The sequence below is a fragment of the Eucalyptus grandis genome, chromosome 7 (assembly GCF_016545825.1).
Source record: "Eucalyptus grandis isolate ANBG69807.140 chromosome 7, ASM1654582v1, whole genome shotgun sequence".
NCBI classification, from domain to species: Eukaryota; Viridiplantae; Streptophyta; class Magnoliopsida; order Myrtales; family Myrtaceae; genus Eucalyptus; species Eucalyptus grandis.
The window spans coordinates 3,541,571-3,567,315 of record NC_052618.1 but is presented as its reverse complement, the minus strand read 5'-3'; the positions used below and the strand labels follow the sequence as shown (position 1 = coordinate 3,567,315).

Sequence of the window (25,745 nt, the reverse complement as noted above, 5' to 3'; positions counted from 1 at the left end):
ACACAGAGCAAAACAACGAAGTTCAAATCAACAAAAGACCAAATTCTGAACGCTCTGCAAAATAAGCCTCGAGCTACGCATGTTCCGTCCGATCGTTCCCCTCTCTTCTACCTCGATTCCGGTTCCTCTCCGAAGAAGAGGATGCTTTCTTCTTTCTTGTTTCTATGCGATTTCCGCGAACGGCTCCAGTTTTTGGGGGTTTCAGGCGTGCCCTAGATAGGAGATCAGGGAAGAATTTGTAGCTAAAATGCCTTCAAAATATCCATATAACAATTTGGATTTTGGTGGATTTGATTAGATTAGATCTTTCGATTATCCTTAATCCAACCAAATTTTATTTCTTTTTGCCTTTTCAAACTAAGTCAATCCCCATTAACAAATTTTCAAACCAAGTCGATCCCCATTAACAAACAAATTTGTAATTAAAAAGAGTTGTAATAATTATAAGAACCCAAAAGAAGAAGAAGAAGAAGAACAAAGTTCATGATAAACCTTTGTACGTGTTTACTGTGCTTGCAATTACACTTAACTCTAATTTTGCAATCGTAATTTACAATGTTCGAGATAATTGACAAGTAATCTATGAATGTATACCGATCTAAATTTGGACTCAAAAGATTATCGAGTATTCTATGAACATCTAACTCTGTATCAATTTCACTTATATGACAATGGAAAGTATGTTTAAAAAACGGATCATAATCTTTATATATGAGTATACTCTATTAATTTCACTTCATTATTTCTATCTTCACACACAAATGAAACGAGTTATTTGTTACTAATTTGAATTAAAAATGAAAACTTCTTATCTTACAAGCTAGGAGAAGTTTTTTCGAGATAGATAAAATCGTTAAATATCACCTCTCCTTTTACCTAATAAAATTTTCCATTTATTTATTTATTTTTTACCTGGACACGGCACCATTAGGTATTTACCAACAAAGGATGAAGGGAAAAACAAATGAAAGATGTCAAAAGTAAACAAAAAATAAAAAGAAAAATATATATAATCTTCACATTGATTGGATAGGATAGATTTGGGAACCGTGGCGAGGGGAGAGCTGAATGCTTTAAGGAAACCTTGGGGAAAATTTTTTAGAAAAAAATTACTGTTTAAAAAAGTGTAATTTATTTTGTTTTATTTCAGGTAAGGGTAATAGAAACCCTTTTACTTCTTTCTTTCTTTCTTTCTTTTTTTGTTTATCTTTTTTCTATCTTTTTCTTTCCTGGCAATCATTTTTATTATAGAAAAAAAATAGTAAACATTTGATTAACACACTAGTAATCATTTTTATATCATTTGATTAAAAACCTATCTTCATTTATTATATAGCTTTTATAAGTTCTCTCTCTCATAAATAGTTTTTAATTAAAGTCAATTTTAAGGAGACAAGGGTTTCCAAAATTGATTAGCAAAGTGATGCATCGAACTCCTATCCAATGATTGATTTATAACTTCTTAAGATACCCACTTTTGTTTCGTTAAGTAACTTAGTATATTCATTTGAAACAAGATTCAGTACACAATGTTACTACTTGCTATTGTTTCTCTTCGCTTTTGAACAATCCACATATTGCAAGTCGAGACTTTGAAAACCTAGTTGATCTACAAGCTAGTGATCAATGCTCTCGTCGTCTTTTCTTTTGTGATATGTTAATTTACACATCTATGGGATGAAATTCAATCACTAGTTTTGAGATGCAAAAGAAAAAGTTCGATGAGTTGGTTGAAGACTAGGGCATTAAGACTTCGGTTAAACCAAGGGCTCCGATGTAGATTATTGGAACCAAGATGACTCCGGTTCTGAATCGTGCGATCTTCCTCTTCTTATACTTCGATTCCAGTTCCTCTCCGAAGAAGACGACGCTTCTTCTTTCTTGCTTCACGGGGGGCCCGGCATTTCCCTCGAACTTCTCCAAATTGCAAGCAGTTGTATAGGGGTTCAGGCATGGCCGAGACCGGAGATGAGAGGCCACAGACCATGATATTTATAAATTCATCATAAATTTTAGGACGCAAAAGAAGTAAAAAGATTTATAAGTGTCATAAGTGTTGACAAATTTTTTATTTTTTATTTTTATTTTTAAAATTTTCGTTACCTCGTCATTTTTGTCGTCCATATATTATTCTTATTATATGGTGTTTTGGCAAATAATAAAATCATCACTTCAATTTATCTTTTGAAGCATATATTACACTAAAAGTGAAAAGGACCCTAGAATTGCGGATAAAAAAAAGTATCATAATTCATTTGGCCTGGAAATAACACCGACCTAATTCATCTAACTCGCACGTTTGATTAATTCAGCATAGGAGTTCGTGGACCTATAAACGATTATGAAGTAGATATAAGCCATGTAACTCCTATTCGAATGAGTGCAAAATGTTTGTTCATCATATATTAGAGTCAATTATAAAATAAATTCTTGAAAGATTTTGCATTCATTATTTTTTTCCCTCAAAGACACGTATTCATAAAAATAAAACATAAAAAAAATAAAAATAAAAACCTCATAATTATTGATCAATGGTATAGTCTTATTGACTAAGAAAATAATTTTCTTTGATGAAAACTACTGAACCTATTAGAGAGGTCGCCTCATTGTCCTTGGATCACACACACACACACACACACACACATATATATATAGCAGATCTTTTAATATCCATCAACAATTTTTAATAGTTATCTACTTCCGACTCCGTATGGAAAAGAAAATCGAGATGGGCTACCTGGCAAAATCTTTAGCACAAAATATGCAATGGTGGCTTGAATCATGTAGGAATTCTCTGTGCGAGTATCAATTGCCCCCTGTACATGAATTCTAAAACAATGTTTTGAGGAAAGCTACGCTAAATAACGTAAATTTTGTCTCTCTAGTTCTCTTAGAATTCTATGTCTGCATTCACCTGTGTCTTACTCCAGCCCGTCCGCTAATCCTCAAATAAATCCCAAATGAAAAACAGTACTCCCATCAATGAATTTAAATAAGCATATAAATAATCGTCTTCATCACCTCCCCATCAATATCATGATTGATATCAGAATGGTGGACAGGGTCATTCATAGTGCGTTAGCCAAGCATATGCGGTCATGATCATCAATCGTATTTGTACTGAATTTCCTTTTCCGTCAACTGCAAGTGCTCCCAATTTCAACAAACCATCATGGTTTTGCTCCTTCAATTTGTGTATCGAAGAGACAATCTGAGCTGATCTAACCTATACTCATTTTGAAGGAAATAAAAAGAACTCCTTCAACTGATGTGCTTATCATCCTCCTCCTCCTCGCGTTTTTCCTCACTCTCCCGCACGTCCGACCTTCACTCTCTCTCGCGTACTTCTTCGTACCCGCGGAGCTCTGCTTTGCCTGTGCGCCGTGGCGGCAAGTCTCCTTGCTCCACCTCTCATGAAGATATTTATGGTAGGGTGATTGGTTATTTTTTGCACTATTATTATGACTATGCATGTACCATCTCAATCGTCATGTTGCTAAACCAAGCCACCGAATGAATGTTATATTGTGATCCCACATTTTTGCCTCTCAACTTCAGATATTCCACATTATCGTTACCATTATAATAATAAAAATAACCAAAAAAGTCATAAATCTATTATAATGTATCAATTGGGTTATGAACTCTTTTCTTTTCCTAGTAAATTCATAAACTTTTTGTATTTATGTCATTTTAGTCATTCAGCCAATTTTGACAAAAAATTATTAACATGAATGTTGCTTATTTTATATGGCGTGGCCGGTGTTGACAAAGATAATTTTAATAATATTTTAACTTTTTTGAAATTTTATTTATTTTTTTTTTTTGTTTTTTTTTTCATCCCTTCTTCGCTAGCCAGTCAGCAGTTGCCAGACCTTGGGTGGCTACGAACGAACGAGGAGAGAGATAGCTGAAGAGAGAAGACTTTTTAACTTCTTTGCTTATATTCCACATCAATTGTTGACATGGAATGGTAGAGACGTGTCAATATATTGATGGATACGAGTGAAAATATGGATGCCACGCAGGATGTTGACACAGTGTTATTAGATCCCTGAATATCTTCTTTGAGAATGGGGTATCGCAAACATGTCTAAGCCAAGCTCTCTCACAAAGCAAGCAAACCATCTGATTTTGAAAGCGTATTGGAATAGTAGTGCTCACTTTATTTTGTCACAGCCTTGCAAATCTAGTTCCAACTGAGCTTAATAATGCCTACCATTATTAGAAGAATGAAAATACATATAAGGACTAGGACCCTCAAGTTGCACAATTTCTTCTTTGCCATCTTCTAAGAGGGGTGAACGAGGCCATTCTAGTAGTGGATTTAGAGCCGCCCATAGGGAATATTTCTAGAATTTTATGAGATTATCTAAAAGGCAACGGCGAATAATGACGGGCTCGAAGTACAAATCCTTTTATCTCAATTATTGATGGGACAAGTTTTTTTTTTTAACCTTACATTAACATTCAATTATGATAGTCTTGTGGTACACGATGGATCATATCCATATCTCGATATTATATGTTGACTAATCACTCTAAGACAATAGTATTCCCTCAAAAAAAATCTATGCTCGACCATACTACACTATTGTCAAGTCCTTAGACAACCTCGGCATTAGGACAAAGTCTTGGACGGCCCCGTTGGGATCTTTTTCAAGGATTTTGTTAGGAAATATGAAGAGCATTTTCCCAGGAAATTCCTGAATAACGATGAGGATCAAGAAAGGCGCAAGCCGTGGAAGAACGGTTTGGGCAGCTTCTTTTGAATGGGCCAGGCCCAAATAATTGTCATGGGAAAGCAACTTGGGCCCTTTTTTTTGTTTGTTTTTTGGAACGAAAGAAATTAAATCTTAGGAGAACGGATTTCTTTTCAAAAAAATTTGGTGTTGTGTTTTTGAATTGATGTTTCACCCTTTAAAATTTCACTTAGAAATTGCATTTATTGTGTAGAAAATAAATGATTTGAAAAGTATTTTCATAAAAAAGATTGCTTATCTCTTATACAAATAAATCAACAAAAAATATTTTTGTTGCCTTGAAAATTAATAGGCATATATTATAGTCAATAATGAAAAAAATTTCATTGAATATTATAATTAAGCATTGGAAGAGATTTTTCTTTGGAAAAATATGTTTTGATTAATTTATTTTACACAAAACAAACACATTTATTCTTTTTGCTCAAGCACTTTATTTTGCTTTCTCAAAATACTTAAGTTTTTCATAACACATAAAATAGGCATGCAGATTCTCCTACAATCTGTTTGAAAATATTCAAAAAGTTTGAGCATTATTATAAAAGCGTAAAGGATGAGTTACGCTTGGTATTATCAATTCGTGCATAAAATTGGCATATCAAGTTTTGTGGCAAATTGCGGGAGAATGTTGAAGTTAGTGAGCCACATTCAATTCCCTGATTGGAACTCGTTACATCACTCAATAAACTAATTAGCTAATAATTATGTTTAACCCAAACAATGCTAACTAATAAGCAATGGAGCAGCTTATCGTTGCTACCGGTCTCCTTAGGCAATAAAATAATTGCTGTAAGTTAATCATGATCTTATAATTGGCAAGTACTTCACGATTTGATGTTTCAATCAATAACACCTCGATGAAAGAAACTCCAAACAAAATAAGGAAATTATTTTGTGCAAGTGCCAATTTAGGATCTCACTTTCCCACAATCAATCGAGAAAAAACGATGTTACTATAAATGATCGCCACTCAAAATGTTTAATCATTAAATCAGTCTTTGGATGTGCAAGATCACTATACGTATACATACGTAAGAATTTACGAGACGAATTATGCGAGAGAATTAAATAAAAGAGAGAGAGAGAGGATGATATCCTTTTTTCCCACCCAATGAGAATCCTGTGCGACCTCTTTTATTTTTTATTTTTTTTCGTGAGAGTGGATTGTTGATGACGAGGCATCGTGGAAGTAGTCCACCACTAATCGCTTTAATCCACGTGGAGAACGCTCATTGGGCAGGGTCGTTGGCGAAAAGTTCCTGCATGCAATGCAATAGACCTGGTCCTGCTCCTCCTCCTCCTCCTACGCGGCCGCGGCTCCGACTTCCGATCGCGTCGCCTCCATCTAAGCTCCCTGCAAATTTATCGATACCTGACGGAGACCCTCCTCCCAATCTCTCTCTCTCTCTTCCTCTCCCTCTCTCTCTCTGTGAAAATGGCGGTGCAAGACGATGGCGGCGGCTGCGGCGGCGGCGAACCACCCTCGGGGGGCGCTCTGGGCACGGAATCGCTTCGCATTCCACTGGTACCGAACCATGTCGCGAGCCCCGTTTCATCAGCGCGATCGCCATTGAGACTTGTCTCGCGTGCGCTGCCTGAGATCTCCTTCTCCATCGTTTTGCTTAACGGTGTACCGAGACGAAATGGGTCACCCGTCGTTGTCGTCGTTCGGACCTGTTCCATTCGCGTTGCTTGGTTTTGGAGACAGATTTCGCCGGCATCGTTGATGCCCGATTTCCTTCGAAATGCATAGGGCGAATCGCATATCTCGCCTGTGTTTTTTTTTTACGCCTGAATGGCATTCTCTTCGTGACCTTCTTTTATAAAAAGGAGTTCCTTTTGTTGTTTCACCGAAACAGAGGACTGCCTCGGTTGTGTTTTCGGGTTTTCTTCTTCTTTGTCAGGGTTCGAAACTTACGGGTCCCATCAAGAAACAGAGCATAGAATGTGGTGGAATGAAAAGGGTCATCGATTGATGAGGTTTGCTTTCGCAGGGTCCGACGGAGAAGCAGCCAAGAAGAACTCGCGAGGAGGAGGCTACTGGAGAGAACGCGGGGTTGATGGAGCTGCCCACCGAGATAATCTCCAACATACTGTCAAGGCTGCCGGTGAAGACGCTCCTGCGGATCAGGTCCGTTTCGAAGGGCTGGCGCTCCATCATCGACCACCGGTCGTTCGCTGATTTAGTCTTGGCTCAGTCACTCCGTTGCTCCGACGTCACCTCGCTCATAGCCATCGTCGGCAACATCGAGCCGACTCACTTCGGCTGCAGGTTCTTCAGCTTGGACCATCAGACTGGATTCGCGGTTCCCTTGGGCCAACTGGACCAGACCATCATCTCGACCGGGCAGGAGTGGCAAAGCGTCAACGGGTTGATTTGCTACGACATCGGGGACCTTACGTACCTGTGCAACATCAGCACCAGAGAGGTCAGGGCCCTTCCGCCCGCGGGTCCCGATTTCCCGTCCATTTGCACCGCGGCATGCACAGCTTCAGCGCCTTGGGCTTCGATCCCGTCACGAGACGGTACAAAGTCATGAAGACGTGGGTTTCGAACAACCTCAACCATGCGGGCGAAGTTATCACGGCGAACAAGATTCTGACGTTGGGAACCGAATCGTGGAGGAAAATCGATAGCGGCCCTATCGATTTTCCCTGCGGAGGCAGCGTTTGCATTAATGGAAGCATTCATTTCCTCACGCTTGACTTGATGAGCAACAAAATAATAGTGGCGTTCGATGTCGAGACCGAGAAGTTTAGGACTTTAGCATTGCCCGATGGTGCCCCGAATCAGGTGCATAAGATGAAGTTAATAGCATTTGGAGGCTGTCTGACGGTGTTGGACTATGAGCATCTTGAGGATGAAAACACCATTTCAATGTATGTACTAGAGGATTACAAAAATCGAGTTTGGATGGAACGTCCAATCGTGCTGCCCCGTAGTTGGAAAGAGGATCCAAGTCGTTCAGAGCGGTTTCTCGTCGGTAGTGTCCGTGCCGGAGATATCTTGCTTGCTCCAAAGGTTACGGCTGGTGAAGTGTACTTCCTGTCTTATGATGTAGAGAAGGGGACTCTGAAGAAGGTTCAAGTCCATGGTCTACCGCCGTCTCTATTGAGAAGTCCTGTGATCATCGCTTGCGCACCCATCGGATATGTGCATAGCATTTTGGCTTTGAGTGAGGTTTAGGCCTTCTTTATATAGTAGTAGTGCAGGCAAATAGCATCGGTGCACATTTTTTTATCATCGGATGTGCTTTCAAGTTATGGTCTTCTGAAGAATTCCTTCAAATAAGTTGCATGTTTACTTTGACAATTGGAGCTGGTTTACATCTCTTAACATTGTGCTGTATACAATTGGTTCTTTTCATAGCATTACTTTCCATGTTTATAGGCACCGCCAATTGTTCATATCGTGCTTGATTGGCTTCGCATGTTAGGATTTCTACGATTTTCATTCCTAAGTAGGCTCCTCAAATATTTTGACTCATTTTTGTTACGGTCAACTAGAGTGATCGATGGAGATTTCCCGGGGTAGGCACTGAAACAGCTCTTCTAGAGGAAAGAAATTGAAATTATTTTGTTCAAATGGGTCAGAAGAAGCCTTATCTCTTCTAATTTGAACCCATCTATTTGTCAAATCTCTGTCTTGGCGAATTTACAATTTCTTTCCTATTTAGTCTCGAACTGAAAAAGAGATCATCAATCTTTCCTATTTAGGCAAGTGGAGGAAAGCCTTGTTGCCACTCCATGTATCATCCGCTGATGCACAGCTGGAACATAGCTTCTGCCATTTACTCTCCATGTATCATCCGCTGATGCACAGCTGGAACATAGCTTCTGCCATTTACTCTGTAAGATCTGCACATCGTTTCATGTACCCCAATGCTCGCTATCGCACTTCACTAATATTCTTAGGCAAAAGTGATGCGGCAACTCTTCTGCCAGTTAATACAAGAATCACTTCTTGGGCATTACCTCCTTAGTTGTTTCCGGATAGGAAAATTAGACACAGCTGGTCGAGAATCGTTTCCCATGGTAGACAAAGCCATGTCACGTTACAATAAACAAAATTAACCAAGTACTTTTCCCCTCTCTTGATTAGCCAACGTCAAATCCATATGGCTGCAGCAATTAGGAAATGTCAGTATTAACCAAGCTAGGGTCATAGGATGAAATGCCATGGGAATCATACAAACTGGAAACACAAAATTCACGTAATATAGAAACTTAAAAGTTCAGATCTTTATCAACAAATCTTTAAAACAGAGGTTCGTAGCAGCACCTTCAAACACAATATAGGACCTATTCAAGTGCATTGTTCTTGATTATATGAGAAAATCCAAAATTTAAGGGCATCTACAAAAACCATTACAAGCTACCTTGACTTAAAATTGTTAACAGGAGCTTAGGATGAACTACCTTCGTGGGGATTCTTTCTGACGCTATTTTCAATCAGGGAAATGAGCTTTTAAACGTTCCAAAAAAAAAAAAAAAAAAAAAAAAAAAAAAAAAGGAGCTTTTTGACACTTCCAATTTGTTCACCGTGCCTCTGGAGTAATTTCAAGCAAGCCACTTTGTCAACTATCCATTGCAAAGTAATGAAATGACGGTGTTGCGTGATATGTGGTATGCTGATGATAAGCACTCCACATCACGTGTCTTGTCAGCTTTCTATAACATTTTCTAAAGATATCCTCGACTAAACTAGATTGAAATCGTTTTGAGAGTATAGTAAACTGTTCAAAGGTTCAGAAAGTGCTGAAAAAAGGACTCTCACGTCGCACTTGCGGCCCCATCAAAGGAAGACAACATTAAGTATTAAAGAGTATGCCTTCAATGTCCAATGATTCTCAAACTTGCACTCTTAAAACGGGAAGCCACAATCTCTAATTGTATGAACGGAGTTGTACTAGTTGTGAAATGACCAGAGGATTGGATATCACGTGACTAAAGTTGCTTACCAAAAAAATAAAAGAAAATTAGATTGGATGTCACATGACTAACGTTGCTTACTTAAAAAGAAAAGAAAAGGAGACAGTTCAAATTTTGCAGTTCCAAGAAGCTTTAGACCATCCTCCGAATTTTCTTTCTACTAAGAAAAAATAGATTTAGATCTAGAGCGACATCAAGTTAATTTCCAACTACACCTTTTATTAGTTTGATCATAACATAGCAAATGACCAAAGCTCTTGATAAAGTTAAAACACTGTGAATTAGCTCAATTCGGATCCAAATTATGCATTAATTGCAGATTCCTATACGATTTACAGTCGAACGCAAATGAGTTAAACTTGGTAAATAGCTTCCAGTTAGGATATTGAAATCTAAAATCTTATCGTGCCTCCACCCACACCAAGGCCTTGTCTTTTTTTTTTTTTTTTTGTCGATAATACGATAGCTTTTCATTTACTTAGTAGAGTTCGGAGAAAATACATCAAGAACATCGGCGCATAACAAGTCAAATAAAGCTGTCGGGGTTAGTCACCCAATCTCTCGGAAGATAATTTTGTCGATGAGCCTTCGCTACCCAGTCCGCGGGCCTATTTGCTTCTCTGCTGCAATGGGCCAAGGTGAGGCCCATAAACCTGTGAAACTTTGCCTTGATCCGGTCCACGAGCGGCGCCACTTCCCAACTGAAGTCTTCGCCGAACTGAAGTGCCCGCATGAGCAGAAGACTGTCTGTGTGTACTTCCAAAAGTTCCTCAGTTCTATCAGATAAAAATTCTAGGGTTTCCAGGAGAGCGCTGGCCTCTGCTTGTTCTGCTGAAGTTGCTGCAACAGTCTTGGAGAAACCCCCAACAAGTCTACCCCGGGAGTCCCTGCACACGCAGGCAATAGCGGCTTTGTTCTCTGCTCCTCCCCTGTCCGCTACGCCCCTGCTCTGTTCGCGGTTTCTCCTCTCATCCCGGGTTTCGCTGCAACCACAATCATCATCAGCTGAGGTATCATCTTCGTCCCTATCAATTTCAGATCTGGTTTCATTTTCACCCCTCTCCTCTCTCTCATGCCTAACAAAGGGGGTCTCGGCGTTCCGATTCCAAACTTCGTTTTTGCGGGTGAATCCCCTGCAGGCACAAGAGGTGACTTCTCTGTTCGGGTTCTCTCCCCCATGCTTTGCTTCATTCGTGAATACTTTGTGGACGCAAGCTGCAGTAAAAGAAATTTATGCACCGACCCTATCAATAGATTTGGTCCCGTATGTGCCCCTCTCCCCTCGCTCCCTCCAAGCAAAGGGGATCTCAGTGTTTCGATTCAGATCTACGTTGCTGTGGGTGAATCTCGTGCAGTCGCAAGAGTCAGCTTCTCTGTTCGGATTATCGCCCCCATGCTCTTCTTCATCCGTGGATGCCCTTCGGGCGCAAGCTGCAGCAAAATATGTTTGTACTCCGACCCTGTCAACAGCATCTCTTGTCCCGTATGTACCCCTCTCCTCACACCGAACAAAAGAAGCATCTATGTTCAGTTTAAGCACGCCTGGTTTCGGGGGTTGCCACCTATTTGTGTGGGACTCACTTGATGTCTTCTTTGTTGCAATTTTATTCCACGTTTCAAAGTTTCTCTGTAATGCCTCTGATCTGAACAGGGTCTGCCGGGATGAGGGGCTTTGGTCGAAAATAAACTCCGTTGCGGTCTTGCCATATACTCCACAAGGTAGATGCAATCTGATTAAACTTTGAGGAACTTTTTGGATCTATTTTCCTCATGTACAGCCAGTCATCAATTCTTGTTAACCCTAATCTGGTTATTTTGATTTTCAGAGGGGATGCTGTCCAAATCTGAGCCGTCCAAGGGCATAACAACAACGTGTGTTCGATCGTCTCAGCTTCGTGCTTGCAGATGGGGCAAAGTGGGTCAGGTACTATTTTCCTTCGGTGAAGGTTGTCCATAGTAGGCAATGCATTTTGGCTGATATTCCAGAGAAATTGTTTCACTTTGGGTAGTGTGTCTGAGTGCCAAATATGTTTCCATAGATCTGGATTTGTTTGATGAGAGGATGTTGCTGATGTAAGTGGTGGTTTGACTGCTCTGTTTCTTGTTGTAAAATACCCACTCTTTACTGTATACGACCCTGAATTGTTGCGCATCCATACTAATCTATCTTCTGTTGTTGAGAGCCCGATAGGGATAGCAAGGATTTCCTGTACCCTTTGTTCATCAAACATCATTCGAAGTATAGTTTCGTTTCACCAAGGCCTTGTCTGCTAGTCATAAAAGTAATCCCTCTTCCATTTAGCAACATAGTGGACCTAGGTTGTGTTTGAAAACTGCCTTCCCAAGGGACTTTTTTTGGGGTAAAGGCCTTTGGGCCAAATATTTTGGTATTTGACAATTTCTTTTTCACTTGCCTTTGCCAAAGATAAGCCTTACCAAGGCTAAAAGCCCAAAGCAGGTTAGGGGCTGCCTTGGGCTTTCTCGGCATGCTGGCTTTGAAGCTAATAATATTTTTCTTTCAAAATTATCCTCGTTAATTTTTCGTTTTTTTCCGATTTTACCCCAACAACTATTCATCATATTCATCTTCTTTCCTTGTCTCTAGACTAGCATATATGCGTGGTCGCTGGCAAAGGGTAGGTTGTCTAGCGAAGGGCAGGTGGTGCAGTGAAAGACAAGTGCTTTGACTAGGGTCCCACGACCCTCCGACGAGGGTCGCCATGCGGCGAGGGTCATGGCAACCCAGATCGCACGCAAATCTAGTTATGCAGATCTGGGTTGCAGTGACCAAATCGCGAGCATCGGCAACCTTCGTGGCGCGGTGGGTCGCGTGACCCTCACCGCGTCATGTCCTCCGCACGGCGACCCTAGCCGGATGCTGCCCTTTACCATGCCGCCTCCCCCTCGCCGGACCGCCTACCCTTGGCCAGCAACTAGTAGCTCTTTGTTGGCGGTAACCGACCAAACCCTTGGCCGGCTGACTCTCATATTTTCTCCTTTTTTTTAATAACAAAATTCTTTTGCAAATTTAATTTATCCAAACACTATTGTGCTCAAAGATACTTCACAATGGACTTTCACAAATACGATTTACTAAACACAATTTGCATTTTGAAAAACTCCTTTAACTCAAGGGCCTTGACATTTTCTTAAGGATTTTCCCTAAAAGCCTTCCTAAACGCACCCCTAATGAAGGTTCAAAGTCATACGTAGTACGTAGTGATTCATTATTTGGTTAATCAGAAATGTAACTGAAGAAAGCATATTTTTCTACATCAACAAAAATGAATTAATGCAGCATCACGTAGCCTTCTTCATAGTCGAGAATATGGAATTTAAAATTGCACAAGACTGAGTAAGCCTTTGAAAATAAAGGAGGTCATTGCTTTTGAGGTTTGTCATGCCGTTTATCAAGCTGGACTGACAATGACGTTTCATTATAGTCCCATTTGTCATTGTAAGCCCCTCTTCCATCCATCGCCATGCACCAAGAATTCCATTTTATTCTAAACATGAATGTGTGTAATATAAATGATCTTTTGCACATACAATGCAAACTTTAACTGACTAAGATTTAAGACTACTACATTAGATATTCATACCATGCCAACAGTACCTTCAAAAATAATTCTCGCTATTAGTTAATTTGAGTATGCTGATGAATTATTATGCAAAGCTTTTGTGGCTAATGTCGTATAGTTAAGAAAGTACAAAACAAGGCACAAGTTGACTTGTTGTGATATTACTCTTATTTAACTCTTGTAATAAAAAGCACGATCGAGTTTTTTCAAGAGACACGCTCGAAAGTGACATAAAACGAGTTCTAATAGCAAGTCTTTTTTAGCTCCTCTGCCATTATCAGTTACTGGTGATTGAATTTGTATAGGCAAAACTGTTGATTGAATGTACAAGCTCTCGTCTCCTTTAGTGACATAGGCATGCTCCAATCTTGGCTTGGCCTAATCCGCCTCAATGGTAATAACTAGATTACGTCTTTGGAAATTGAAACTTCAAATTTGTTAACGATGAGAATGCCCATTGTAAAGAAGAGAACAAGAGGACTGGCTTTCTGATTTGTTCTTCGTTTATATTTTCTCCAAAAGGGTCTTAAAAGGGGATAAAATCCTGCTTAGTTTATATTCATCAATGACAAATTTGGCTTTCGACTTCAATGATCATGACTCCTCCCAGACCAAAGTCCAGAGCTCAATAATCGCAAGCATCTCTTTATTATGGGGTTTTTATTAAGTATTTAAATTACATGAGATGACTCTCCATAAGCACATGAAGAAGTTATGGACATTCCACATCATCCCCATTCCTCATGAGCTTTCATTTGGCATCCAACAGCCTCTTCATTCCTCAAGAATCGGAAGTTTTAAATCTAATATATGGATGATTGTTAGGAATTGAAAGCATCTATCTAAGTATAAGAAAGGAAAACTCGATAGTCCACCATGACATAATCTCATGAGCAAAATTCAAGTCAAATTCCATTTTCTTCTAAAAGATTAAACTATTAAGACTAAAGTAATATCAAAGTAATTATTGAAACCTCTCGAGCTGGGCGGAATGTGAGTGATGGGGTATCACGGTTCAAAACAATGGGTACAATGAGGTTTTGATAATGAAATCTATTTTCAAGGAAAAAAACTGAAGCAAAGTGCAAACAAACAAAAGTTCATAATGTCTATCTATTAGAGCAAACGAAGCCCACACGGACTCGAACCAGAATTAAGTTTAATTCTTTCTATCATAAGAACCTAACAAGCCCAAAGCCCCATCTTCTCAAAGCTAGCTTTAAAATGGGCGGCCAGACCCTCCCCCACAGCCACAATCCATGGCCGGCGGAAATGTCACAGATCACCAGAAAATTTGATCCGCTCACTCTCTTGAGCTCCCTTCCTCCTCGACCACCACCAAACCCTTCCCTCGAGGCAGCTCTCAGCTCTCAGCTCTTGCAAATTGGGGCATCGTTCATGGAAGGCCATAAACCACTAGAAAATAGGCCAGGGAAATGGAAGCCGAGAATAAGCAATTCTTTGGTCACAACAAACGTGTAATTTGTTCCCATGAACAGCAATAACAATGCATTGTAAGCTCAACTCAGCAAGATCAAAACTCCTGTAAGGCTGATAACAAAACAAATCAAATACAGATCAACCATCAAAAAGAGCAAAGAGAACACGGCACATAAAAATGTTCAGAGAGTCAACATATCTTCAAGAACATAACACAGGATTGCCTCACCAAGGAGCAGGACTGCTTCGGCCAACTCAGACGGAGGTTTCCCAGCACCACCTCTCCTGGCCTCAACGTTTCCTCGCCACCCTCACGGCAGCCGTGATCTCTGCTCGCCGGACTCCTGGAGGGGAATAAACTGTCGCTCCCGAGGCCAGCCACGGCAGCGACAGCTCTCGTCAACCCCAACACCCAGAACGGACTATTCCCGAGAGAAAGACACAACGCGACACGCTCGAACAGGGTCGGGAGATTCGCGCCAACCAGGCAACGGAAGCCTGGTCCGAAGAGCCCGAATAGGGCGCAAAAATTTGAAGGGAAAACAGGGACAGGTCGGCCAGGGGGTCCCTACCCGGCTGGCGGCGTCGAACGACAGACGAGCTCGATAGATGGGGCAACGAGTCCGTCCACCTCGCTCGTCTCCAAAATCGGACAAATCGAAAGCCGACGAAGACTCGAGGTCGGAACCTACCGACGCTCGGCGCGAGGGAAGAGGGGGAAAGGTCCGTAGACTATCGCCTCGTTGTCGCTGCGCGTGTTGCAGAGAAGAGAGGAAGACGAAGAAGATGAAGGAGAAGGGGGCCGGGCTGGGCCGGGCCGAGAGGCGAAGGCGATGGGTGAGATGGGCCGGGGCCCACGAGGAAGAAAGAGAAGAAAAGGGAGGTTGCGCGCGAAGGCCCAGCCCGCGTGGGCCTCTCCCTTTTTTAAATAATAATAATTATCCGAAAATAGTGTAAAATAAGGGAAATAAAATAGAAAATAAAAATTTGTAAAAAAAAAAAAAATGGTATCAATACTATGTGATGTGAAAAATATTTTTTGTTAGGACCAAATTGGTCCTTAATTTTTTTTATGTAATTTAATCAGAGATACTTTGAAGTCATTGAAAGACCTGTCTTCATCCATGTATCTAGATAAGTTATTCTATCTTAACCTATTTGGTTTAACCAAAATATAAACATTCCTCATCTAATAAATTTTTTTCTGGATAAAAAATACCGATAAGAATGAGTCCCATGATTGGGGATGGTAATTATTCTGTTCATTGTACTTAGCCTTTGGATTTCTCCTGGCGTAACTTGAAATCAGCGAATGTTGGTTTAATGGCAAGTATGGAAGTTTTAGGTTTAATAGCCACTATGAACATATTCCTGAATTTTGTGATCTGTTAATTCATCCCATTTTTGGTCACTCTAAACCTTACATTTGCTGCGTATCAAACAAAAGGGACTGTGTAACTTCTTGATATGGCATCTTGTCCACTTTTGTGATTACGACTGCCTAGTGAAAATCGAAACCAATACATGTATGCATATATATTCTTTTGGTTTGAAAGTCTACCTCAACGTAGTTTTGCCCTCTCAAACTCATTGCAGCAAGACAAATAACGAGAGACACTCTATTAGCTTTCTCCCTCCTATTTTTGAGAAACTTCATGTTTTCCATGAGATTCCTCTTGAAAAGTCAAAACATATGTCGCCTAAAAAAGTTGTTGGAACAATCTTTGGCTCAAGTGGAATATTCTTGCAAAATTGAACAGGTGATTCTGTTTTGGTGAATCAAAAATATGATTGGTCAAATTTGTCTGTTTTATGTTCCACCCTTCCTTCAGTAGAAATACTTTGTATGGTTTGTGCCTCTATTTTGTATTGCCTCCTCAGTTATTGACTTACAATTGGTACTTCCTTTCTCAAATTTAACATAGCATCTCGGAGTGCCACTGGTCCTCCATGTGGAAAGAGAATTGTAACAACAGCATGAGACAGGTCTGAACCATGTAGGAGATCTGATTGCATGCCGATAACGTGCTGATTCAGGCATAATAACTCTGGTGTCAATTTCAGAGACGGGAAGATGAAGGAGAGAGGGCCAAAGCATTGATGGAAAAGCGTTCGAGGGGCTCATTAGCAAGGTCTGATATAGAAGCAGAAGCGCAACTCCAAGAGAAGGAAAGGAGGAAACTCATGAAGGGAAACAAGTACGAATCTTTTTCACTAGAATATGGCCAGGTAATCCTGGGTAATTCCTGGATTCCATCGTGGTAACATCATAAATGATGTTAGGTTGAGTGTGGTCTAGAAAAATCAGTACACAACTTTTGCTGCACCATTGCTCTAAAAAAATATTATGTTGAATTTCAAAAGTATTTTACTTTTCACTGCCCAGGACTTCCAGAAAACAAAACACTAAGAAGAACCGGGCTCTGCCAATATCAATCTCAACCTCAAAAACAAGTAATGAAGCAGGGCAATTAAGAGGATCATCTATTCCCGGTGTTGGGATTCCAATCGTTCGGCCTATAAAGAACAGAAAACCATCGTAGCAGAGACCAATTTCAAGAGAAATGCAGGGACTCACAGAACGGAGGAAAAGTTTGAGCTCTATGAATAGAACTGAGCATGAACTTTGGCATTCTCGGAATGATGCTAATTTGGGAAACCAGAGACCTAGTCATAATTTTTCAAATATAAATGGAGCAGTGCAAGTACAATGCCTGGGAAGTAATGGAGAGAGAGTAGCTTCTGTGTGGGGCCAAATTCTGCTCACGAAGGTTTGACTGCATTCATGTTACCACACTGGGTTCGTGAGGGGCAGCCATTGGGAATCGAGAATCAAAATCCAAGGAACGTCACCGGAGGAGTTGAGCAAGGCCCCAGGAAGCCACAATGTTGCCGCTATTTTGAGCAAGGAAAATGCTATTTTGGGGACAACTGCAAGTTTTTCCATGAGCATGTAGCACATGGGCAAATGTTTTAGGGGAAAGGAGAAGATTATTTTTTTGGTTTGCAAGCCAACTTGGAAAATGCAGAGCAGTTCAGATTTTGGGAATGAGTTTGCTATCAAAGCACATTCTTTGCAGCAGATCGGGGTTTGAGATTGAATTGAAATTTCTTCCCCATTTTTACCTGCTCTATCTACAAAACTAGTCTTAATCCCAAATCCTGATAAACAAACAGCGGATCGTGGGAAAGGCAAGTGCCTAGCTTAAGACCATTGCCTCACTTGTAAAATTCTTCTTCAAAAATAGTATCACAATGTGCCTTACTGGAACCTATTCGATCCAAAGGTGTGGCTCCAAATGTTGGACAGAATACTTTTGATCATCTGCGAAACCTAATAAGGATTAACAAATAGGCCCTTACATTCTAAAATTGTCCCAGTGGAGAATCATTTCTCAGCTTCAAGGAAAGCCGAAAACATGCTTATTCAGGATCTGCATGAATCATGCACATGCGGCATAAGCCCAAAGTGCTAATTGTCTAGAAATTACCGACTTTGATCAAGCTAGAATCTTACACACCTTATGGTGTAAGACGTTCTTCTCTCTCTCTCTCTCTCTCTCTCTCTCTCTCTCTCTCTCTCTCTCTCTCTCTCTCTCTCTCTCTCTCTCTCTCTCCAAACTTTTCTTTCAGGTGATTACTGCCCATGAAATTAAAAGAAGTTCACCCATTCATATATCTGAAATTTCCTTCTTATGACAGATTACCACACCCAAACCCGAGGAAGAAGAGGAGGCTCTGATCCCATTAATGAGTTGCAAATAGCGACTTCTTCATGACATTAATTCGAAAGCAATAGACGCACAATTAGGCGAAAAAACCTAGTCTATCCCTTGCCCATCATCCATAAACTACACCATACACTTGCACACACGCCACTAACCAAAAACTATCATCCATAACTAAAACCATGCTTCCGCGCACATTTAAATTCTAACATGGTATCAGAGCCAAGTGCGCCCAGGTTCGTAACTGAGCCAGGCGTAAGGGACCATGAAGCCAGAGCTAGGCATACTTGGATGGATTTTTGGGCGTTTGTCCTCACCATCCTCAACTAAAAAGGCCAGAGCCCGAGCGAGAGCCAACAGAGCCAGAGCCGGAATCAAAGGCCAGAGCCCGAGCGAGAGCCAATAGAGCCAGAGCCGGAGCCAGAGCCAGAACCAAAGCCGGAGCCAGAGCCTACAAGAGCTAGAGCCCGAGCCCGAGCTAACAACTACAACTAAGAGCATTTTGATGCCCCAAGACATATGGGACATCGTTGAAAAAAAGACATGCACATTCCAAGGTAGGTGCAAGTGTTTCGACAAGAGAATACAAGGGATCGTGGAACGAAGACATAATAAAAGGCATGGGATAAATTACAAGAGAAATTTTAAGGTACGTTCGAGACTTTATAACATAAGTCTGGAATATCCCGAAAATGGATCAAGGGGGAGTGTTGGAAATTAGTGATCCATTTTCAACAAAATCTAGAAGCTACTAGCTTAATGGAGAATGAACTTGAAGACAAGTGAAGAAGCCTCAAGTTGATCAAGAAAGGAAGGGGCACACAATAAAATAATATTATAGTAGTTGATGGAGTTTTCAAGAGAATAAGCTCTACGTGCATGGAAAACTCTCAAATAATGAAGAACTTTCTGGTACGTGGGCAGCAGAACACGTGGACAGCAAAAGGCCAAAGAAAAGTCAACAAAAGCTGCTGAAGAATAGAAAAATGCAGAAAAATGGAGAAGAGACCAGAAGATGCGGAAGAAGCCGCACAAGCAAAAGATAAAAAGCAAACTTATAATATTATATTATTTTTTGTACTAATGTCGGTGGAGAATGGCGGTGATTTACGCCTATAAATATGCTTGTACATGACCATTTGAGTGTGTGAGGGAAAACCCTCCACCGAGAGGGTGAGGTCGACCTTGTGTGGGAAAATCCTCCACCAACACTTCCGACACTTCCATGTAAAATTATTTTATCCAACTAATAAAATTATTTCTCATATCTCATGTTCTTTGTCTTTCAATTATCCTAGTCTATCCCTTGCCCATCATCCATAAACTACACCATACACTTGCACACACGCCACTAACCAAAAACTATCATCCATAACTAAAACCATGCTTTCACGCACATTTAAATTCTAACAAAAAAAAAATCTACAGCTGACAATTAGAATAACAAATGCTAAAATAAGCCATCAATAATCTTGGTTGACCCACAGATTGCCCTGCGAAGGGTGAGTTTTCCCCTTTTGCAATATTCTGAAGTAAGAGCATATAATTATACAAGACCTACTGAATTTTAGGAAAAAAAAAAATGAACCGTGGTTGAAAAAATTGCACACTCATGAGGCAAAGAATAAAATTCTTTTCATGTTGAGATAACCAGTAGCATAAAAAGCAACCCATCTATTGTCCACCGGAAATTGTCTATACCTTTTCAAGTTCACAGTTGATTTTGCCCAATTGGTCCTTCAAGTCCTTCCTCCACCCTTGGATCAGTCTCTCCTGTTTCTTGATGAGCTCGGTCTTTATTTTTAGTTCTTCCTCCATCATAAGTATCTCCTGTTTCCATAGGGGAGTTAAGTTTGCAAATGCCTTCAAATAACTTCAAACATAAAAGAAAAACCATTTACTATTTTCCCAACTATTTCCTTAGCATTACCTGTGTACGCTTTTCAGCCTCGGTTGGCTGATCCTCACATTGGAGACCGATAAAGTAAACTTGAAGTTTTTTGGCAGCCTCCATAAAATCTCTAGCATGCCTTTCAACATCAACTAAAGCAGTAAGAAGCACGTTCTTATTAACCAGGCATTCACAACAATAAACCGGCTAAGAGCGCCTCGGCCGTGGGTGTTTGTTGGGGGGAAGCAATTGCACTCTCGGGTAGGTAACCAAGATTACCAATTTCTTTCAAAAATAGCTAGCATAACACCTTTGTTTAGTGATGAATGAGAAATAAATTAGGAATGCTTACAAAAATATTATTCTCTTTTCGGTAACAAATGGTACTCTACAAATATGAAATCTGAACAGTTAGAATTACACAAACAGAAACATAATCTCAGCCTACTACATGTGGGGCAAGTTAACAAATGAAAACAAGTGAACTTAAGTCATATCCAATGAGCATGATATTGGACAAGCAACAAGTCAGACATAACTTAGATCTAAGATGGTGATAAAATTAGAAAAAAGCTTATTCAGCCAGAAGTGTAGATATCATGATCATTTTTTGGTTTCCTAGTGGCACCAAACCAGCACTCCGTTACAAGTGGAGTGCACTATCCCTTTTGTATCCAATGAAAAAACATCACAAGAATGCTGTCCTGTAACTAGATGTTAAGGATCTTTCATTCCTCAAGCTTCCTCCACGCATGACTCAAACAAGAACGCTTCCTACATACCGGCCAATGTTACCTAGTGCAATCCACTTAAGACTTGCAATAACCCAAATGTGCTCCTTAAGAGGTCAAGTCCCTCCAACAGATTGTCTCAAACTGTACAACTGCAGGGAAACTCGCAGCTTATAAATATGATTTCATAGTTTAGAACCCTCGAAAGGCAATTTATTAAAACTGCTTTTGAGTTCAATTGCAAGGGAAAGCCTACAGGATATCCTCTTCTGGTTTAGAATCCAGATAATTAGCTCCATCGTGATATGTCTAAATAAAACTTCATAGGTTTACAAAACATCGCATGTGCAAGTCCTCACTGGGCATGATCGATTAGTGATATTTTATTCTCTCCTCTTAGGGCTATTGATGTTAGCGTGGTGGTAAAGAACCATCAACTAGAATCTTAACCAATAACAAACTAACCCTTGTCCTACTCAGCAAATCCGAACTAGATATGTAATCACAATTGAAATTTTCACAAGAACCAAGCGTAACTGCACCTATGATCTAGTAATAAACTGACATTATGGGAAATTATATAGAGAAACGTAGTTATCAATTTAATTGACGGAAGGCTTCAAAAGGAGGGAACAACAACACAAGGACATAAACGAATGAAATCATTTTTCATCAAGCAATGACAAAAGCCAAAATATGAATAGTCCTGGTTTGGTAATGCATATGGAGCAATCTCAAGTAGCAGAAATAAGATGATGGCACACCAAGCATTTCCCACGTTGGGGAAAAGGATGCTGCGAGCAGTCTATAGCCTGAAGCTCTCTTGCTGGCAGGCATGGCAACAAAGCTTCCTCCAATGCAGTAACACAAGCAACCATATCTTCCTTTGGAGGCCGTGGAGATTGCAGCTGGGGATGAACTTGATGCTGCTGGTCGAGGGCTTGTCTCTCAGACATTTAGTATCCTAAATGTAAAAGTTAAAAGCAGTCATGAATATGGACTTCCCGGAGTATGAGGAGAAGATTTCAATGAAACTTTCCAATGAAGTAGGAGGTCGACTGTAGTGAGGGTTGCTGCGAACTAACCCCAAACCAATGTAGAAGCAAACACGAATTGATATTAAGTTCAATAAAGAATGAGGTTCGCCCTTCTTTCAAGCATTGTATCAAACACGTGATATATGTGGCAGGTTCTGTAGTGGTATTCCGATTCAAGCGTGGTTCTCAGACTTGCTACAACTTGTACAGGCTCCAAACACTATTATTAGCTACAAAACAGCCCGGTCAATTCATGGGGAATTTTTTTAGTCTTTTTTTAGACATTTTAGCAAACCCATGATGTACACTTTAGTAGAATAGGCAAGCCAGAGATCGGTGTTCATGGCGGAATGACGTTCAATCTTAACAAAACCTCTCTCTCTCCCTTATGCCCATTAAACTAAAATTTAAGGACTGTTTATGTAGTTATCCCTAAGTCAGGTGATTCTTCTTTTTCTTTGAGATTTTTTAGTCAAAGAGAAAGCGTTTCTTTGAGATGTTCTTTTCATGCAATTAATCGGAGCACATGGAAAAATAAGGAAGCCCTCTCCCCCACCTCTCTTTCCCTTCTTTTTTACTCGTTCAGGACAAGGACCGAACCTCCGCCACCACCACCTATGGCCGACCACCTCTTTTCTTGACTTCTCCCACTTTCTCGGTTTCTCCTCTTCTGCCCATTTTGCTGCGTTCATCTTCTTGTGTCACCCACATGCTGGTTGTGCAAAGGGAAAAGGAGAGAGCATGTTGGGCCGGGCCTTGTTCTCTTTCTTCCCGGGGTAAAAGAAAAGTCAGAGAAATGGGCTTGAAAAAAGGAATCAACAGATGGGCCATGAAACAATAAATGAAATGGGCCGAAAGGAAACAAAATGAAGATTGGCTAGGGGACTAAAATAATGGGCTGGACTACACCAGCCCACTCGACTCGATTTATTTATTTATTTATTTTCTTGGATTTTATCTTTTTATATTCTCTTATATTTTTTGTAAAATAAAAAAGGACACCCTAAAATGTTGATAAAAATTTGAGTGTCGACAAGGGTCACAAAGAATTCTTGCACATTTAGCTTATTTGGTCCTGTATATTAAGAACTCGTAACAAAAGATAATACTATAACTCGTAATTGATGGCTTCTTAAAACTATCATTTGGATATTCAGTAAGATATTTTTCATGAAAAATAGAAGAAGTGGTCTTTTGTTCCAAAGAAGTGCTAACTTTTTAAATAAATCAGACTAACCATTCTTCCTTGATTCAACATAAATATCAAGGGACTCCTCTTATGTAAGCGGTTCTATCCTTGTCCAACATTTGTGGACCTTCCCATATAGAGACCTAACATTAAAAGAAAACCACAAGAAGAGGAAAGAAATATTTTAGAGTAAATTAGGGGCTGCATGGTAATGTTTCTATTCATTTTATGTTCCCAGGAACAGAAACAAAAAAAAGTGTTTATGTTCCGAGAAACAATTTTTGAACAAAAGAACGCGTTTGGTAACGTTTGTTGCCTGGGAATAAAAATGAATAGAAACACGTTTGGTAAATTTTTTTTTTTGTTTCTTTTAATTTTTAAACATTTTTATTTTATTTTTCAGTTTTTCCTTTCTTTTTATTTCTTCTTTTTTTCGGCCGGTCACCGGCCTCTGGCGACCGGCCGACGGGGTTGGCAACCTCGCCGGCCATGGCGAGGCTCGGGGCCGGCGACGCTCCGGTGAGGTCGCCGACCCTCGACGGCGTCGCTGGCCCTTGACAGATGGTCGCCGGCCATGGCCGAGGCAGTGACCGCCAAAGAAAAAAAGAAGAAAAAAGAAGAAGAAAAGAAGAAGAAAAGAGAGAGAGAAGAAGCGTTTCTTCAAAATTGTTTCGGAACGAGAAGCAACTTTGTGTTTTTTTTTGCTCCAATTTTGTTCCAGAACAAAAAAAAAAGAAAGAAACGCAACCAAACGCGTTTATTTCTTTTTTGTTTCTGGAACAAAATCCGTACGAAGTGTTCCGCAAACGTTTCTTTGGAGCGTTTCCATGCACGCCCTTAACTTCCTTAGGAATATATTTTTATATCAATTAGCTGGTGCAACCAGCCCCAGTCAAATATCTTTTTTCAACAATGTATACTATATTTGCCCAAGGGATTTTTATACTCAAATTGCAAATTAAACCTTCCACCCAATTTTTTACACAATGATATTTTCCTTATACTCTGCTTGAAATCACTTTGAATAACACTCTCAATCACGGTAATTTTTTATTTTATTTTCTTAAACAAAAGCTAATGTTCTTTTCCAAGTTGTGAAATGTAAAAGGAATAATTGTTTTCATGGACACAAAATCTTTCATAACATTAGAATCTCTCCAAATCCGAGGGTCCAATTCAGAAACAGTTCATGTATTAATAATAGCAATTCACAATCTCACAAAGGGGTGTAGCAATTTAGTTGCTCGTCATATCAATTCCACATGGCCTCTCATAAGTAACTCGGCTTACCTTCTCATCTACGCCACCAAGCATAGAGCAAGACCATGATACACCTAATTCCCAACATTAAAAATCTCAACATCGAGTGAACCTCGCGCTTGACACACTTTATCCAATCCTTGGAAGGGTTCACTCTTCCAAAATCAATGTAACGGAAAAGGAACCACAATACCAGAACACACCGGGAGACTCGACAACACTGCAAGTTTGGTTTATGGATACATGAAACAATGGTCAATGGGGAAACCAAAGTAAAATAGAAATGAGATAATTCAGAAACGGAGTATTCAAATCAGGAACACCGCGCAACTAACTAGTCACAATAAAGAAATAACCAAATTTGAGAACATGGGCAAGCACAAAAATTGCTACTTCATGGATACCGAAATAGAAAGACGATCTTGGAGCAAGAGAAGACAACATCTCGGATGGGTTTTCTTCAAGCTTGAAAAATGTGATGAAGTTGGCAGGCTTCCAAGCTCCAATGCAGAAAAAGATGAGGGACCATGTGCGAAGTCGGCCTAATTGCTAGCCAAAGGTGCAGGAGGCAAGATCGAACTGAATTGAAAAGGGGTGTTCTTGCGTGAGACGAACAGAGAGAGAGAGAGAGAGAGAGATGCGCGTGCATGCCAGGAATGGAGCTTTGTCTGAGGTTCCGCCATTGATAGATGAATTGGTTTTCTAGCCTTTACTCGATTCTTTCACAAGTGCAGACGGTGGAACAACAAGTTTTTTTAAATATTAAAAGGAAAATACTGAGTATTGTTGTGACCCAACCTCACGGCCATGAGAGTTCCCTCACGGTTCGCATTCCAAAAGCCTTTCGATGCAAACCTTTGTGAGTTCCCTTGCGAGCTTTTCTAAGCTTGTACCTCGCATGACAACAAAAAGTGTTGTGATTCATATCCACATGGGCAACACACCTCTAAAGAGGAGGTTGGGTGTGGATATCAAATTTATGGGTATTTTTATCATGATAGCACTCTCGGCCGTACTCTTTATCCATAATAATGGCATCACTTCATCCTTTAAGCTATTGCTACATATGCTAAATTATGGTGAGTCTCATCAAAATCCATACTCTTCAATATGGGTTTATTATATTATCTAGTTTGTTTAGAACAACTTAAAAAAAAACAACATAAGTCATCACTACTTCGTTTTTGGGGGTT

The 25,745-nt window shown here is 40.1% G+C and overlaps 2 protein-coding genes and 1 long non-coding RNA gene across 3 annotated transcripts; 2 read left to right on the top strand and 1 right to left on the bottom strand.

The window, feature by feature from the left end:
• Positions 1-7,299: 7,299 nt before the first annotated feature.
• On the top strand, positions 7,300-7,950 carry LOC120295688 (F-box protein At5g62510-like). The gene has a single exon (XM_039317031.1). The coding sequence runs from the start codon at positions 7,300-7,302 to the stop codon at positions 7,948-7,950; it is 651 nt and encodes a 216-aa protein (XP_039172965.1).
• Positions 7,951-11,366: 3,416 nt separating this feature from the next.
• On the top strand, positions 11,367-11,853 carry LOC104428601. Its single transcript, XR_005552623.1, has 2 exons — positions 11,367-11,414; positions 11,522-11,853. It is a non-coding gene; the product is annotated as an uncharacterized LOC104428601 (long non-coding RNA).
• Positions 11,854-20,139: 8,286 nt separating this feature from the next.
• LOC120295687 (mediator of RNA polymerase II transcription subunit 28-like) lies at positions 20,140-22,022 on the bottom strand. Its single transcript, XM_039317029.1, has 3 exons — positions 21,845-22,022; positions 20,375-20,487; positions 20,140-20,274 (listed from the first exon to the last, which is right to left on the bottom strand). The coding sequence occupies exons 1-3, from the start codon at positions 22,020-22,022 to the stop codon at positions 20,140-20,142; spliced, it is 426 nt and encodes a 141-aa protein (XP_039172963.1).
• Positions 22,023-25,745: the final 3,723 nt, after the last annotated feature.

Coding starts and splice junctions, on each gene's coding strand:
- LOC120295688 (XM_039317031.1), top strand. CDS start 7,300: ATGAAGACGTGGGTTTCGAACAACCTCAACCATGCGGGCGAAGTTATC.
- LOC120295687 (XM_039317029.1), bottom strand. CDS start 22,022: ATGTCTGAGAGACAAGCCCTCGACCAGCAGCATCAAGTTCATCCCCAG. Junction 20,488..21,844: donor GCAGCATCCTTTTCCCCAAC/GTGGGAAATGCT, acceptor TTACTGCTTTAG/TTGATGTTGAAAGGCATGCT. Junction 20,275..20,374: donor AGGCTGAAAAGCGTACACAG/GTAATGCTAAGG, acceptor CTATGGAAACAG/GAGATACTTATGATGGAGGA.